Source organism: Salvelinus alpinus, chromosome 21 (assembly GCF_045679555.1).
Source record: "Salvelinus alpinus chromosome 21, SLU_Salpinus.1, whole genome shotgun sequence".
In the NCBI taxonomy this organism is placed as follows: Eukaryota; Metazoa; Chordata; class Actinopteri; order Salmoniformes; family Salmonidae; genus Salvelinus; species Salvelinus alpinus.
In genome coordinates this window covers 1,355,282-1,372,866 of record NC_092106.1, presented here as the reverse complement: position 1 = coordinate 1,372,866, position 17,585 = coordinate 1,355,282, and the positions used below count along the sequence as shown (strand labels likewise).

General features: G+C 41.8%; 1 protein-coding gene across 7 annotated transcripts in view; it reads left to right on the top strand.

Moving 5' to 3' along the window:
• The window catches only part of LOC139547551 (protein furry homolog), a 236,771-nt gene that overhangs the window by 91,267 nt on the left and 127,919 nt on the right, over positions 1–17,585 (top strand). For all 7 annotated transcript variants that reach the window (XM_071356440.1, XM_071356436.1, XM_071356437.1 and 4 more), the window contains exons 14-19: positions 2,125–2,211; positions 7,474–7,645; positions 7,847–7,979; positions 8,357–8,464; positions 15,479–15,623; positions 15,757–15,867. In XM_071356440.1, coding sequence (XP_071212541.1) covers positions 2,125–2,211; positions 7,474–7,645; positions 7,847–7,979; positions 8,357–8,464; positions 15,479–15,623; positions 15,757–15,867 — 756 coding nt within the window. The remainder of the gene's footprint in view (positions 1–2,124; positions 2,212–7,473; positions 7,646–7,846; positions 7,980–8,356; positions 8,465–15,478; positions 15,624–15,756; positions 15,868–17,585) is intronic.

The window sequence follows — 17,585 nt, the reverse complement described above, 5'->3', positions numbered from 1 at the left end:
GGACTGAGGGGCTAGCGTTGGAGGAAAGGGAGACAGAAAAGGAAACAAAGTACTGATCAGAGACCTGGAGAGGGGTTGCAGTGAGATGAGTAGGCTAACAGCCTCTAGTAAAGATGAGGTCAAGCATATTGCCTGCTTTGTGAGTGGAAGGGGACTGAAAAGGGGTGAGGTCAAAAAAGACACGGATGGGAAAGAGTGAGGTGGAAAGAAATGAATCGGGATGTTGAAGTTGCCAAGTATGAAGAGCGGTGAGCCATCATCAGGAAATTAACTTATCAAGGTGTCATGCTCATTGAGGAACTCTCTAAGGGCACCTGGTGGGCGATAGATGACAACAATGTTAAGCTTGAGTGGACAAGGGACAGTGACAGCATGGAATTCAAATGAGGAGATGGACAGGTGAGAGTGTGAAATAAGAAAATCTACACTTGGGAGAAATGAGTAGCCCTGTGCCATCAACTCGACGAGCAGATGTTCTCGAACTATGAGAGAAATCGTAGTCAGATGAAGAGAGAGCAGCTGGAGTAGCAGTGTTCTCTGTGGTGATCCATGTCTCCGTCAGGGCCAAAAAGTCAAATGACTGAAGGGCAGCATAGAGATGAACTCTGCGTTCTTGACCGCAGATTGGCAGTTCCAAAAGCTGCCAGAGACCCGAAATTCCACATGGGTTCTAATTGCAGGGTACACTAAGTTAGAAGAGATGTAGCCAAGGGGTGAGGAGCGTCTGTAAAACCTACAGGGAGAGGAGCAAACAGGTATAGAAAACACACACATACACTAGTATGTGGACACCCTTTGAAATTAGTGGATTTGGCTATTTCAGCACACCCGGTGCTGACAGATGTATAAAATCAGGCACACAGCCATGCAATCTCCATAGACATACATTGGCAGTAGAATGGCCCATACTGAAGAGCTCAGTGACTTTCAACGTGGCACCGCCATAGGATACCACCTTTCCTACAAGTCAGTTTGTCAAATTTCTGCCCTGCTAGAGCTGCCCCGGTCAACTGTAAGTGCTATTATTGTAAAGTGGAAACGTGTAGTAGCAACAACGGCTCAGCCGCAAAGTTGTAGGCCACACAAGCTCACAGAACGGGACTGCTGAGTGCTGATGCACGTAGCACGTGAAAAGCACCTGTCCTTGGTTGCAACACTCGCTACCCAGTTCTAAACTGTCCCTAGAAGCAGCGTCAGCAGAAGAACTGTTCATCGGGACCTTCATGAAATCTGTTTCCATGGCCGAGCAGACGCAGACCAGGCTAAGATCACAATGCACAATGCCAAGCGTTGGATGGAGTTGTGTAAAGCTCGCTGCCATTGGACTCTGGCGCAAAGTAAACGCATTCTCTGGAGTGATGAATCACGCTTCACCATCTGGCAGTCTGACGAACAAATCTGGGTTTGGCGGATGCCAGGAGAATGCTACCTGCCTCATTGCATAGTGCCAACTGTAAACTTTGGTGGAGGAGGAATGATGGTCTGGGGCTGTTTTTCATGGTTTGGGCTAGGCCCTATAGTTCCAGTGAAGGGAAATCTTAATGCTACAGCATACAATGACATTCAAGATAATTCTGTTGCTTCCAACTTTGTGGCAACAGTTTAGGGAAGGACCTTTCCTGTTTCAGCATGACAATGCCCCCGAGCACAAAGCGAAGTCTTTACAGAAATGGTTTGTCGAGATCGGTGTGGAAGAACTTGACTGGCCTGCACAGAGCCCTGACCTCTACCCCATCGAACAGGCCTAATCACCCTACATCAGTGCCCGACCTCACTAATGCTCTTGTGGCTTAATGGAAGCAATTCCCTGCAGCAATGTTCCAACATCTAGTGGAAAGCTTTCCCAGAAGAGTGAAGGCTGTTATAGCAGCAAAGGGGGGACCGACTCCATATTAACGCCCATGTTTTTGGAATGAGATGTTCGACGAGCAGCTGTTCTCATACTTTTGGCCATGCAGTTTAGTTGCCAAAGCTACAAAAGAGCAAAATGAGATTTGAAAATAATTAGGTAAGATACTCAATTGAGAGGGTGTTGTAGAGCCTTCCTCTCTGATGTGAATGTGATGATATGAAAAACAGCAACAATATTACAAATCTGTTCTAAACCCTCTTCTTCCACCACAGGAACGACTGGACTTTGCCATGAAAGAGATCATCTTTGACCTTATGTGTGTTGGGAAACCAGCCAAAGCCTTTAGTCTTAACCCAGAGGTACAGTACATAATTGGCTTTTAATTCCATCATTCTTCAATATTAATTATTTACAATTCTACAACCTTAACACCAAATAACACCAAATTCAGTATGTTGGCCCATGCTACATCTCTTAACTTAGTTTGAAAAAACCTAAGGGATTGGTTAAGCGATGGTTGAGTTATTGATAAATCAGATGTTCCGTGTCCATTTAAATCCTTTGTAAATCCACTTTACAATTAACTGTCAACTTGAAACATTGTGGGGTCATCAAAGACATTACCATGATGAATATCTTAAAAAATAAAGAAGCTATTAACAATTAACTTTTTCTACTATGTAACACTAGTGCTTAAAATAATCATAAAATTTCATATTCACTCCAAATGTGGTCTTTGCGCGAATCACAATAATCCCTAAAGAGTGAGAAAATAAGGTTGATGCATTCAAAGATGGCCACACTTATACCAGTAAAGGCATATTAGCACATACTCTAACATTCCAAAAATATGCAAGAGAAATACTTCAAAAATCTTCTTCTCATGAACCATGAGTCCAAATGAGACCACTTTGTAATGTAGGCCCATGGTACATGTCCTAACTTAGTTTGAGAAAAGCTAAGCGATTGGTCAAAAGATGGCTGCGTTATGGATTTTACCTGTCCATTTAAACCACTGTAAATCCACTCTACAGTGGCCAATCAACTTGAAGCCTTTCATTACTATCATGGACGTCCCTAAGATGAACCACACTGTATTTGTTATTGATATCACAAAAAACAAGGAAACTATTAACAACTTATTCTTGGTATATAACGCTAATGCTCAAAATCATCTGCAATCATCTTCTCCCCATGAACCGTATGTCAGATTGTCTCCAGATTTTGTATATAGACTCAATGAATTAGCCTCTAATGAATTTGAGAATTATTAGTTGCTGCATCAAAATTCGACCACGCTACACCACACATCATATCACACCAGGTCTACAAGAACTGAACCGATGGACATTGGGCCATGGAAATTGGTATGTAAATCTTATGTACACTGAGTATACAAAACATTAGGAACACCTGCTTGTTCCATGACAGACTGACCAGGTGAACCCAGGTGAAAACTATGATCTCTTATTGAGGTCACTTGTTAAATCCACTTCATTCAGTGTAGATGAAGAGGAGGAGACATGTTAAAAGAAGGATTGTTAAGCCTTGAGACAATTGAGACATGGATTGTGTACGTGTGCCATTCAGAGGCTGAACTGACAAGAACACATATTTAAGTGCCTTTGAACGGGGTATGGTAGTAGGTGCCAGGCACACTGGTTTGTGTCAAGAACTACAACACTGCTGGGTTTTTCACGCTCAACAGTTTCTCGTGTGTATCAAGAATGGTCCACCACACAAAGGACATGTGAATATAATGTCACTGCAACCTTAGATGGCTGCACCAGACCAGTTGGAGGCACTATATATGTCATTGGCACCAGTGGCATAGGTTAATAGATAGCTATTGATCAAGTGGACTTAGCCTCATGCAAATTAGAGTTAGATTTAAATTATGCAGACGAACAATGTGAAATATCATAAAAATAAGACTAAAAATATTTCAAAAAGCTTAAAATAAACCATTAGTCAAATTAACCCCAGAATTGGTATATAGCGCAATACATTAACACTAAAAGCCTGGCCTCATTGGATCCCCCTTTGTGCCAATGACATGTCTTTTGGACGTCAACATTCTTAACAGTCTAATAAATATATTTAATGTATCGGAAAAATAATATTTTGGTTGTGTTTATGAAGGTCTAGAAAAAAATACCCCCCCAAAAAATATTTTGACCTCTAGGGTACATATCAGAATGACCTGTATAAATGACTTTAAAAAGGATTATCTGATACATTTTAAACTTTGTTTGACAAGTGGTTCTGAAAGGTCATGAAACTACCTATCAAAGTATATATCATATAACCAACTTTGAAAGCACCAGCTACAACTGTTATAAAGAAATCGCCCATATTGTGCCATTGACATTAGAATGTTGGAAGCTTACCCATAAAATTCCATGTAATGGGGTAGCTATGTGTTTGGATTGCAACTTTGGTGATAGAGAGACCAGAAAAATGAGGGTTCCGAGAGCGAGACCAGAAAAATGCGAGTCCAATTCAAGACCATGATTGTAATTGTCAAATTACAACCACCATATTAAGAGTTCAAACTGTCCAGTATTTCTGTGATCATATTTCAGAAGAACACATGGATTCTGTAGACATTCAGAATGTTGAAAAAATGCGTGCTGAGGGCAAATAGAGAGCCACTCTACAAATGATCACTAAAAGTAGATGGCCGTGGCTGCGAATATGTGAGCAAAACATTTTAGCAGCCCCCCTCTTGACAGCAGAGAGAAGATTTAGCAATTATATAACTAATTTCATGCAATTCTACACATTTACATTGTAATGTATGCAGCAAGTTTCTAGTCCTGTTTTATGAAAGCAGTTAATAGGATAACATTGTATATCATTTTAATCAGTTCACATCCATGACTATTCACATGTACATATCCATTTTGACAAGTTTGAAGATGAAATACTGCAATTAATGATCCTAACATCTTCAGAAATCAGGGATTCAGACAGCTTCTTACCACAATTCTGTGAGTAATTTAACAACTTTATATATCTGGCACACCTGGCTCATGTGGTTGTGTATCTACATCACTCAGAGAGTTTTTGGGGAATACTACAATTATATTTCATACAGGTATGGTCATGTACAATTGTCCAATAAGACCCCACTGAGTTGTTTGGCATCCATATTGGAAAAAGGTTTCTGTGGGGTTAATGCGCCCTGTATCTACAATTTTTTTTAAACCCAGCTCTAGCTGTGAGTGTGCAATTTTGTGTCACCATAGTTAAAATCCCAAAACATAGCTGCCTCATTACATGGAATTTTTATGGGCAACCTTCCAACATTCTAAAGTCAATGGCACAATATGGGCGATTTTTAAACAATAGTTGTAGCTGGTGCTTTCAAAGTTGGTTATATTATATATAATTTGAAAGGTAGTTTCATGGCCTTTCATAACCACTTTGTAACATCTGCTTCCAACTCACACTCTCAAACACGTAGATCCCCTGAACGCAGCTCACTCTCCAGATCCCAATAACCGGCATGTTGTACTACACCTGTAGGGCATTCATCAGTTCAGTTCTTTGCACCCCATCATTGTGAGGTATTGTTTGTTTTGTGACACACTTCTATTCGGAGCTCTGTTTTTCCCGTAATTTAATCCTCCCGTGTATGATAGTTTTGGCCTGCCTCACTAACGATGCCTTTTGCATATTCCCCGCCTGTACTTTAGCAAATCGGATTTCCTGTTATCAACCTATTGCCTGATCTCCTGGACGATGTTACTAGCCTTTTCCCTGCCTGTACTGTTGCCTTTTTGGACCCCCTGTGTATGACCTTCTGCCTGCCCCTGGACCTAGCTACCTGCCTCTTCCTGTGGCCCTTTACAAATAAACTCCTGCTGCGCCCTGCGCTTGAAACCAGCTCTCTGTCTCCCATCGTGTTCATTACACACTTGTCAAACAAAGTTGTTTCCTTTTTAAAGTAATTTATAAGGTCATTCTGATATGTACCATAGAGGTCAAAGTTATGTTGACCTGAACATTCCTCCCAGAAATGTGTCTGATGGATAGCTGTGAATCTAAGCTTTCCAATTATACATGTTTAAAGGGTATAACTTGTTGTATATTGTTGGGTAAAATCCTTATGGGAAGAATGTAAGGGATGGGGGATGACAGAAAGAGCGATAATACACAGATAGCTACCATTTTTGCAATGCTATCACACATTTTCCAACTTTAGGGACATAGACCTTCAAGAAAATCACTATAAGACACCATCGGCCCAAGTGAGCTCGAGCTGCCCGACCAACTTCCCTAGCTCATGGATTACTATATGTAAAGAAAAAAAAACTGAAAAAACACATAATTCCAAGTGTCAAATACATTATATTCGTGGAGTGCTTTTGTTACAACTATAAAACAAAAAGCATGTGAGTTGGAACACAGTAACAGCTTATTTTTATAATGACAAAAAAAAATAAAAATACCCAAACCACCAAAACACACGGCCAGCAAGACGCTCAGTGAAATGAAGACAATTTCAGTTGCCTAAACATCAGTATAAGCGCCAAGTGTGCTTGTGAATAAATCTGCACAAAAGCAATAATGGGATTATGATGAATATGTTGCAGTCAAAAATAGTCCATTATTGTCAGTTATTGGACACATTATTTGGTCATACCATGGATCATTTAGCTATCTGATTTTTAATTTACGGACCCCAATTTATAGAAGAGGGCCCCCTATTTTATAAATTGTTTTATTTGATTCATATATGGCAAAGAAGATAGTCAAGAGGTTTTGAAGTGTGTGCTATATTTAGAAGATATAAGAAAGCTCAGGAAATATTTTTGTAATTTTTATTCATATTTAACCCCTTATTTTTGTTGGCACAAAACTACCTCCACTAATTTGTATGGGTTACCTTCAGACGAGTCCTGGGACACTTGTGGGGGTCGTAGAGCAAAACGGAGAACAACATTGTGATTTGAGAGTCTCATCTTTCCATAGAGTGGTTACAGCCGTTTTCGTGAAAAGACTGTCTTATGGTCTGACAAACATCGCTGTAGCTCGGCCACATTCCACTGCAGATGCGGAAGGCCGACATATTTGGATGTGGTGGATTGAGACGCAGCCCAATCTTAAACTGACGGATTTACATGGGGATTTTTTGGACTATGTTACTTAGATTGAAGCACAGGTGCGTCAATAGACTCTTAAGGATTTTTAAGAATCATTACATACTGCATTAAAATGACCAACATACAGGACTAGATTAAACTTCAATTGGGTCATCCTTGTGGTATTGAGAGATAAATATGGTAATGCTTTCACTGATTGCCCTTTAAGCAAGATAGTTCCTATAAATAGAGTGCTTTGTTATCCAACTGATCGTGTGTCCTTTCTGTTACCCTGTGAACAGATCCATGTTCATTTCTGCTTGCAGCTATATTTTCTAAATTGTAATGCCATTTTTGAAAGCAGAACTGCATAGAACACATTGAACAATATACCAGATTCAGAATAACAATACATTTGAAAATAATTTCCCGTAAAAGGACAATACATGTAATCAATCAATCAATTACCAATCAAATCAGTCATAATATCATGACAATTAACATAACATTCCAGTGTGTGCCTTTGTCCAGAGAATGAATATAGGTCTGAGAGCGTTCCTGGTGATAGCTGACAAGCTCCAGCAGAAGGATGGGGAGCCACCCATGCCCAACACGGGAGCCACGCTGCCTTCGGGCAACACACTCAGGGTAAAGAAGACTTACCTGAGCAAAACACTGACCGATGATGAAGCCAAGGTCATAGGTGGGTCACCAGGTGGACTACCTACTGTTTCCGGTATGCTGTGGATGGTTGGATGGATGTGTGGGTGGAAGGATGGATGATTGGATGGATGGATGGCACAATTCAACACTGGAATTGTTGTGCTGGAATGAAAGGTTGTGTTGTATGTATGAATAGAATAGATCCTGAAAGTAAATGATGTGTTCTTCTCCTGTGCTGTAGGTATGTCCCTGTACTACTCCCAGGTGAGGAAGGCCATCGACAATAGCCTGAGACACTTGGACAAGGAGGTGGGCCGATGCTTGATGATGACCAACGTCCAGATGCTCAACAAAGAGCCTGAGGACATGATCACGTACGTGTGCTACTCGGCTGATGTGAAAAGGGCTTTATAAATACATTTGATTTATTGATCTTCCTCTACAAGTGTTAGGGTTGTACATTTCCAGAAACTTTCCCAACGTTCCCAGCTCTCCAGGGTCCTACGACTGGTAATCCTCCAAGTTTCAACTTGGATTGGCCAGGAAAAAGGTTTCCTGGTTAGGTCATGTGGTCAGGAAAAAATACAACTAAAGGCCCTATTCTTGATGTACCATGATTTGGCAGTTGTCAAAAATATTTTTGCATGTCATTATTGGGGGATATTTTACATTGCATATGTAATGACAAACTGAAAGGCAGGCAGTTCTGCTGTTGACCTGATCTTGATGGTGTCTCACCTTGTCTTGTCAGAGGGGAGAGGAAGCCGAAGATCGACTTGTTCAGGACGTGTGTGGCGGCCATCCCTCGCATCCTGCCAGACGGCATGTCCAAGCCCGAACTCATAGACCTGCTATCTCGGTGTGTACGTGCGTGCATGTGTGTGCATATCTGCCTGTGTGTGTGTATGTGCAAGAAACCCATTGTAATGAATGGGCCAACCCTTCACGTTTCCCGAAACCTCAGTAACACGATCCTGCAGAGGCCCGCTGCTGCCTATTTGACCAGGGCATTCAGATAATTAGGTGTCATGTATCATGCTGAGCCCACTTTAGACCAGGAACCATTCCTATTTTACCTGACTGGAAAAATTCCAATAAACCTCATTATAATCTGGCAGCCTGATTTCATTGAAAACTTTTCTTCAACAATGTGTGTTTTAAGGAGGCAATTATTTAAAGCTAGAATCCTTAATTGAAACAGTAACAGTGTTCACTCCACCTGTGTGTTGGTAAAAAGCTGAGGGATGGGCTTGGAGAAATGTAACCCCCTTCAAATTCATTGACAGAGTTATGGATGCAAGGACTGACCATCCATTATAATCAAAATCATAGTTTTAACCATGTTTTGAGGCTAAATAGTGTTTGTTTATTGTGTACAAATATCGAAATTAACAAGCTTGTATTTTGGGTTTTGATGCGGTGTGACAGTTGAACTAAGCTCCTGAGGTATTTTTAAGTTATTGTTATGAGAATTTTGTTCTCAATGTTCATAAACTGAACTTCAATTAAACTACTCGGTTTGTTACCAAGAATTTATAAGGTTCTTGTTGAAATGAAACAGACAGAGGCCAGTCTACAATAGTCAGCAGGTTTATTTACGAGAGCTCTGTTATCATTTCATGTACATTGGTTTATATACCTCTCATTTCGTCATAAATGTCCCTCCTCCTCTCAGACAATGACAATATAGTTCACAAGTCTTCTCCTACTCAAACATTGCTTATCCCATCCTGCCACCTGTTATACAATCTACTACAAGCCCAAGGTTTCTCCCCTCCCTGGGTGGGGAGACTTCCTTCCCTGTTATCAGTTCCAGAGTGGTCACAAGTTGTCTGCCACAGTTACTTGTCTGCTAACAGTCCCTTTTTTCTTATGGACAAACTTTCTTCATCATTATACAGAGACAGGGTAGAATTCTGTTGGATATAGTCCTATCATTACTTTAAATGTATACCACATTTAGTCATTATACATACAATTCATAACAGTTATGTTCTTCAAGAATCAATGGGCATATGTCATTTATTTATACAGTACCAGTCAAATGTTTGGACACACCTACTCATTCCAGGGTTTTTCTTTATTTTACTATTTTCTAAGTTGTAGAATAATAGTGAAGACATCAAAACTATGAAATAACACATATCGAATCATATACTAACCAAAAAACTGTTCAACATATATTTGAGATTCTTCAAAGTAGGCACCCTTTACCTTGACAACAGTTTTGCATACTCTTGGCATTCTCTCAGCTTCATGAGTTAGTCACATGGAATGCATTTCAATTAATAGGTGTGCCTTGTTAAAAGTTCATTTGTGGAATTTCTTTCCTTCTTAATGCGTTTGAGCCCATCAGTTGTGACAAGGTAGGGGTGGTATACAGAAGAAAGCTCTATCAAGATGGCGCCAACAGATAGGGCAGCCGTGCTTTTAGCTCCTAAGCTAAAAGCTTGGCTGTATTTTGTTTTTTATGTGTTATTTATTACATTATTAGCCCAGAAATGTTTTTGTGTTATTACATACAGCCAGAAATAACTTTTGGATATCAGAGCAGTGGTAGCTCACCAGCATTACCAGCATTACGACCAGGAATACGACTTTCCCGAATTGGATCCTTTGTTCGTACCCCCCAGGGCAATTGAACTGATTCCAGAGGCTGATTCTAGTCCGACTCAGGAGGCATTCACACCCCCCACCGCTTCCGAGTATATTACTCGCTAATGTTCAGTCTCTGGATAATAAAGTTGACGAGCTCAGAGCGAGGATCTCCTTCAAGAGAGACATCAGGGATTGTAACATACTCTGTTTCAGGGAAACATGGCTCTCTCGGGATATGCTGAGTCTGTACAGCCAGTTGGGTTCTCAGTTCATCGTGTAGACAGGAATAAAGATCTCTCCTGGAAGAAGAAGGGCAGGGGTGTATGTTTCATGATTAACTACTCATGGTGTGATTGTGATAACATACAGAAACTCAAGTCCTTTTGTTCACCCGACTTCGAATACCTTACGATCAAATGCCGACCCATATTACCTCCCGAGAGAATTCTCTTCGATTAGAGTCACAGCCGTGTATATTCCCCCTCAAGCCGATACCACGACGACCCACAAAGAACTACACTGGAAACTATATATCCTGAGGATGCAATTATTGTAGCCGGGGATTTTAACAAAGCTAATGTGAGGAAAACGCTACCGAAGTTCTACCAACACATTGACTGTAGCACTCGCTCTGCAAAAACATTGAACCACTGCTACTCAGCTTTCCGAAATGCCTACAAGGCCCTCCCCCGCCCTTGCTTCGGCAAATCAGATCATGACTCCTTTTTGGTCTCCCCTTATATAGGCAGAAACTCAAACAGGAAGTACCCGTGCTATGGTCTATTCAACGCTGGTCTGACCAATCAGAATCCATGCTTCAAGATTGTTTTGATCACGCGGACTGGGATATATTCCGGGTACCCTCGGATAATAACATTGATGTATACATGGACACGGGGACTGAGTTCAACAGGAAGTGTAGAGAAGATGTTGTTCCAAGTGTGACTATTAAAACATACCCAAACCAAAACCGTGGATAGATGGCAGCATTCGCGCTAAACTGAAAGTACGAACCACCGCATTGAAATATGGCAAGGTGACTGGGAATATGGTAGAATAGAAAACAGTGTAGTTATTCCCTCAGTAAGGCAATCAAACAGGCAAAACGTCAGTACAGAGACAACGTGGAGTTGCAATTCAACGGCTAAGACACGAGACGTATGTGGCAGGGTCTACAAACAATCACGGACTACAAAGGGAAAACCAGCCACGTCGCGGACACTGACGTCTTGCTTCCGAATAAGCTAAACACCTTTTTTGCCCGTTTTGAGGATAACACAGTGCCACTGACATGGCCAGCTACTAAGGACTGTGGGCTCTCCTTCTCTATGGCCTACGTAAGTAAGACATTTAAGCGTGTTAATCCTTGCAGGGCTGCCGGCCCAGACGGCATCCCTAGCCGCGTCCACAGAGCATGTGAAGACCAGCTGGCTGGAGTGTTTACGAACATATTCAATCTCTCCCTATCCCAGTCTGCTGCCCCCACATTCTTCAAGATGTCCACCATTCCTGTACCCAAGAAAGCAAAGGTAACTGAACAAAATGACTATCGCCCCGTAGCACTCACTTCTGTCATCATGAATTGCTTTGAGAGACTAGTCAAGGATCATATCATCTCCACCCTACCTGTCACCCTAGACCCACTCCAATTTGCATACCGCCCCAATCGATCCACAGATGATGCAATCGCCATCGCACCCTCACAATCCCATCTGGACAAGAGGAATACCTGTGTAAGAATGCTGTTCATTGACTATAGCTCAGCATTCAACATCATAGTACCCTCCAAGCTCATCATTAAGCTCGGGGCCCTGGGTCTGAACCCCGCCCTGTGCAACTGGGTCCTGGACTTCCTGACGGGACACCCTCAGGTGGTGAAGGTAGGAAACAACATCTCCACTTCGCTGATCCTCAACACAAGGGCCCCACAAGGGTGCGTGCTCAGCATCCTCCTATACTCCCTGTTCACTCATGACTGAGTGGCCATGCATGCATGCCTCCAACTCAATCATCAAGTTTGCAGACGACACAACAGTAGTAGGCCTGTTTACCAACAATGACGAGACGAGGTTCCTGGTAGTGTGGTGCCAGGAAATTAACCTCTCACTCAACGTCAACAAAACAAAAGGAGCTGATCATGGACTTCAGGAAACAGCAGAGCACCCCCCTATCCACATCGATGGGACCACAGTGGAGAAGGTGTAAAGCTTCAAGTTCCTCGGTGTACACATCACTGACAAACTGAAATGGTCTACCCACACAGACAGTGTGGTGAAGAAGGCGCAACAGTGCCTTTTCAACCTCAGGAGGCTGAAGAAATTTGGCTTGGCACCTAAAACCCTTGGCACCTAAAACTTTTACAGATGCACAATTGAGAGCATCCTGTCGTGCTGCATCACCGCCTGGTACGACAACTACACCGCCTGGTACGGCAACTACACCGCCCGCAACCGCAGGACTCTCCAGAGGGTGGTGCGGTCTGCTCAACGCATCACCGGGTGCAAACTACTTGCCGTCCAGGACACCTACAGCACCCGATGTCACAGGAAGGCCAAAAAGGTCAAGGACAACAACCACCCGAGCCACTGCCTGTTCACCTCGCTATCATCCAAAAGGCGCGGTCAGTACAGGTGCATCAAAGATGGGACCGAGAGACTGAAAAACAGCTTCTATCTAAAGGCCATCAGACTGTTAAATAGCCATCACTAGCACCTTAGAGGCTGCTGCCCTATATACATTGACTTGAAATCACTGGCCACTTTAATAATGTTTACATATTTTGCATTTCTCATCTCATATGTACAGTGGGGAGAACAAGTATTTGATACACTGCCGATTTTGCAGGTTTTCCTACTTACAAAGCATGTAGAGGTCTGTAATTTTTATCATAGGTACACTTCAACTATGAGAGACGGAATCTAAAACAAAAATCCAGAAAATCACATTGTATGATTTTTAAGTAATTAATTTGCATTTTATTGCATGACATAAGTATTTGATACATCAGAAAAGCAGAACTTAATATTTGGTACAGAAACCTTTGTTTGCAATTACAGAGATCATACGTTTCCTGTAGTTCTTGACTAGGTTTGCACACACTGCAGCAGGGATTTTGGCCCACTCCTCCTTACAGATCTTCTCCAGATCCTTCAGGTTTTGGGGCTGTCGCTGGGCAATATGGACTTTCAGCTCCCTCCAAAGATTTTCTATTGGGTTCAGGTCTGGAGACTGGCTAGGCCACTCCAGGACCTTGAGATGCTTCTTACGGAGCCACTCCTTAGTTGCCATGGCTGTGTGCTTCGTGTCGTTGTCATGCTGGAAGACCCAGCCACGACCCATCTTCAATGCTCTTACTGAGGGAAGGAGGTTGTTGGCCAAGATCTCGCGATACATGGCCCCATCCATCCTCCCCTCAATACGGTGCAGTCGTCCTGTCCCCTTTGCAGAAAAGCATCCCCAAAGAATGATGTTTCCACCTCCATGCTTCACGGTTGGGATGGTGTTCTTGGGGTTGTACTCATACTTCTTCTTCCTCCAAACACGGCGAGTGGAGTTAGACCAAAAAGCTCTATTTTTGTCTCATCAGACCACATGACCTTCTCCCATTCCTCCTCTGGATCATCCAGATGGTCATTGGCAAACTTCAGACAGGCCTGGACATGCACTGGCTTAAGCAGGGGGACCTTGCGTGCGCTGCAGGATTTTAATCCATGACGGCGTAGTGTGTTACTAATGGTTTTCTTTGAGACTGTGGTCCCAGCTCTCTTCAGGTCATTGACCAGGTCCTGCCGTGTAGTTCTGGGCTGATCCCTCTTCTTCCTCATGATCATTGATGCCCCACGAGGTGAAATCTTGCATGGAGCCCCAGACTGAGGGTGATTGACCGTCATCTTGAACTTCTTCCATTTTCTAATAATTGCGCCAACAGTTGTTTCCTTCTCACCAAGCTGCTTGCCTATTGTCCTGTAGCCCATCCCAGCCTTGTGCAGGTCTACAATTTTATCCCTGATGTCCTTACACAGCTCTCTGGTCTTGGCCATTGTGGAGGTTGGAATCTGTTTGATTGAGTGTGTGGACAGGTGTCTTTTATACAGGTAACGAGTTCAAACAGGTGCAGTTAATACAGGTAATGAGTGGAGAACAGGAGGGCTTCTTAAAGAAAAACTAACAGGTCTGTGAGAGCCGGAATTCTTACTGGTTGGTAGGTGATCAAATACTTATGTCATGCAATAAAATGCTAATAAATTATTTAAAAATCATACAATGTGATTTTCTGGATTTTTGTTTTAGATTCCGTCTCTCACAGTTGAAGTGTACCTATAATAAAAATTACAGACCTCTACATGCTTTGTAAGTAGGAAAACCTGCAAAATCGGCAGTGTATCAAATACTTGTTCTCCCCACTGTATATACTGTATTATATTCTATTCTACTGTATTTTAGTCTATGTCAGTCTGACATTGCTCGTGCAAATCTTTATACACTGCTCAAAAAAATAAAGGGAACACTTAAACAACACAATGTAACTCCAAGTCAATCACACTTCTGTGAAATCAAACTGTCCACTTAGGAAGCAACACTGATTGACAATAAATTTCACATGCTGTTGTGCAAATGGAATAGACAAAAGGTGGAAATTATAGGCAATTAGCAAGACACCCCCAAAAAAGGAGTGATTCTGCAGGTGGTGACCACAGACAACTTCTCAGTTCCTATGCTTCCTGGCTGATGTTTTGGTCACTTTTGAATGCTGGCGGTGCTCTCACTCTAGTGGTAGCATGAGACTGAGTCTACAACCCACACAAGTGGCTCAGGTAGTGCAGTTCATCCAGGATTGGACCATAGAGTGAAGGAAAAGGAGCCAACAAGTGCTCAACCTATGTGGGAACTCCTTCAAGACTGTTGGAAAAGCATTCCTCATTAAGCTGGTTGAGAGAATGCCGAGTGTGTGCAAAGCTGTCATCAAGGCAAAGGGTGGCTACTCAAATATAAAATATATTTAGATTTGTTTAACACTTTTTTGGTTACTACATGATTCCATATGTGTTATTTCATAGCTTTGATGTCTTTACTATTATTCTACAATGTAGAAAATAGTAAAAATTAAAGAAAAACCCTTAAATGAGTAGGCGTCCAAACTTTTGACTGGTACCGTGTGTCCAAAAATTTATATAGCAATTAAGGATTTCAACTTTAAGTAGAATTTAGTAAACTGAGCAATACATAAATAGTTGCCTCTTTAAAACGCACATTGTGTGTATTGTTTTTCTCCCAGGTTGACGATTCACATGGACGACGAGCTACGCCTCATAGCCCAGAACTCCCTCCAGAGTTTACTGGTAGACCTCCCTGAGTGGCGTGATGACGTCCTGTTTGGCTTTACCAATTTCCTGTTGCGGGAGGTTCAGGACAGCCACCAGGTACAGATGGATGGATGGACGGATGGGTTAATGTATGGATAGCTGCATGGAACTATCAATGGATAGATGGCTTGATGAGTTGATTTCTTGATTGATTGATTGACTAATTGATTGACTAATTGATTGATTGCAGGCCCTACTGGACAACTCTCTCCGGCTGCTGCTCCAGCTGTTGACCCAGTGGAGACTTGCTCTGTCAGCCCCAGAGAAGGGCTGCGACACAGCCAAGATACGCCCAGCAGAGGTACAGTAAACAGAGATAGGCTGTCTAACATGTACTTATTGCTCTTACAGTGGAGATATAGGCTGGAAGGTGTAATGAGTAGCTACATTAAGTGCCTGTATGTTTACGTAGTGCTGAGCGATTAGGTCTTTAAACAACTAATTTGACCGATGTCGGTTCAATTATTTGAATTACATTTTGTTCCGTTTTTTTTTGTGAGCTCGATGTGTAGTTTCTGTAGAGATAAATATGATCAAGCCTGAACTGTGCAATGTAGTAGGGAGTTGTAGTTTCCAACAGGTCAATATTCTACACAGTTTAGAGCAGAAAATGTGTTAATTAACTAACTTGTCCGGTCTGTGCAGAGCAGACACAGATGCCTCTTTCAAAAGAACTGGGAACTCTGAAAAATACGAGATCAAATCATGAGGTCAGTGATCCTCAGGTCGGAAAGTCAGAGCTTTAGAAAGAGGCCCGAAATCCTGAGTTGGTATTTCGAGAAGGGATGACCGTTCAAATAGTGTTTTTTTTAAGGCACTGATGTCGGAAGGTGGAGATTTCCCAGTTCCCAGTTCCGAGTTCCCAGTTGTTTTGAACCCGGCAAGAGACTGAGAGAAGATCGAGAGGGAAAGAAAGCAGTTGCTTTGCAAGCTTGAAAATACATGATCTAAGTGACTGATAGTTGGTATTCAGTATGCCTTATTTACATTGAAGAACTACTTAAATTGTGATTTTTTTCAGACAGCATAGGCAGCAGCTCCAGATGATGTCTTGGAATGAAATAAAATTAATAAAATTAAACAAATATTTTATTAAAGTAATGTGAATAAGTTATGGTTAATACGTGATAAGCAGTAATGGGCAGTCACTACCATCATGGGACTTTTATTAATTATTTTATTCAACATTTATCAACATTATCAACATTTACTGGGGGGGGGGGGTTGTCCCAAATAGGGACAAATATCCCTGATTTACATTCGCTCTTCTGCTCGTATTTTCCCTATAAAACAATGGCTCGACTTACTTTTGATATTACCCTAATGAAGTTAAGAAACGTTTGTGAAGGTTTGGTATGGTGTGGCTATTATTAAGCTTTAGCTAAGGAAGACCCTTTCAGGACAACCAAAGTTACTCCTGTAATCTAACAATATAATTCTTGTCTTTATACAAAATATTTGAATAAAAAATGAACTAATAGCAGACACAGTAGGCATCTGACATGAAGAAATGCATGTCGGTAACATAGCATGCCACCGGCAAATCTCTATCTCTCTAGTTTATATAGGCTATATATTTATAAAAATATGAATATCATACAGTGAACGCCATTGCATGCAATGCCTTGATACTATAAATGTACTGCTAAAATCTCTGACAGCTGAGCCTAACCCCCCCCCCAAAAAAAATTGGCTAGAACGTTTTGCATATGCTACACATTGAAACACAAGGAATCGTGTTTTTCTAATTTGTTATAGGCTGTTTTTAAGGACACGTAAAATGTGGCTCATTTGGCCAACAGCCCTATTTTATTGATGGTGCTGGCTGCGCCAGGTTGGATCTGAATGCATATGGATGTATGTTACATTTATCAAATGTCCGGTAAATTAAAATCTTCCCTGTCATGTAGGTTCGGCGCTACACTTACTAAAGGAAAATCTTCCTAAATGAATATTTTTTGAATATTCACATGAAAATCTGTCACCAATTGGATGGAAACCTAGCTATTATAGACACCC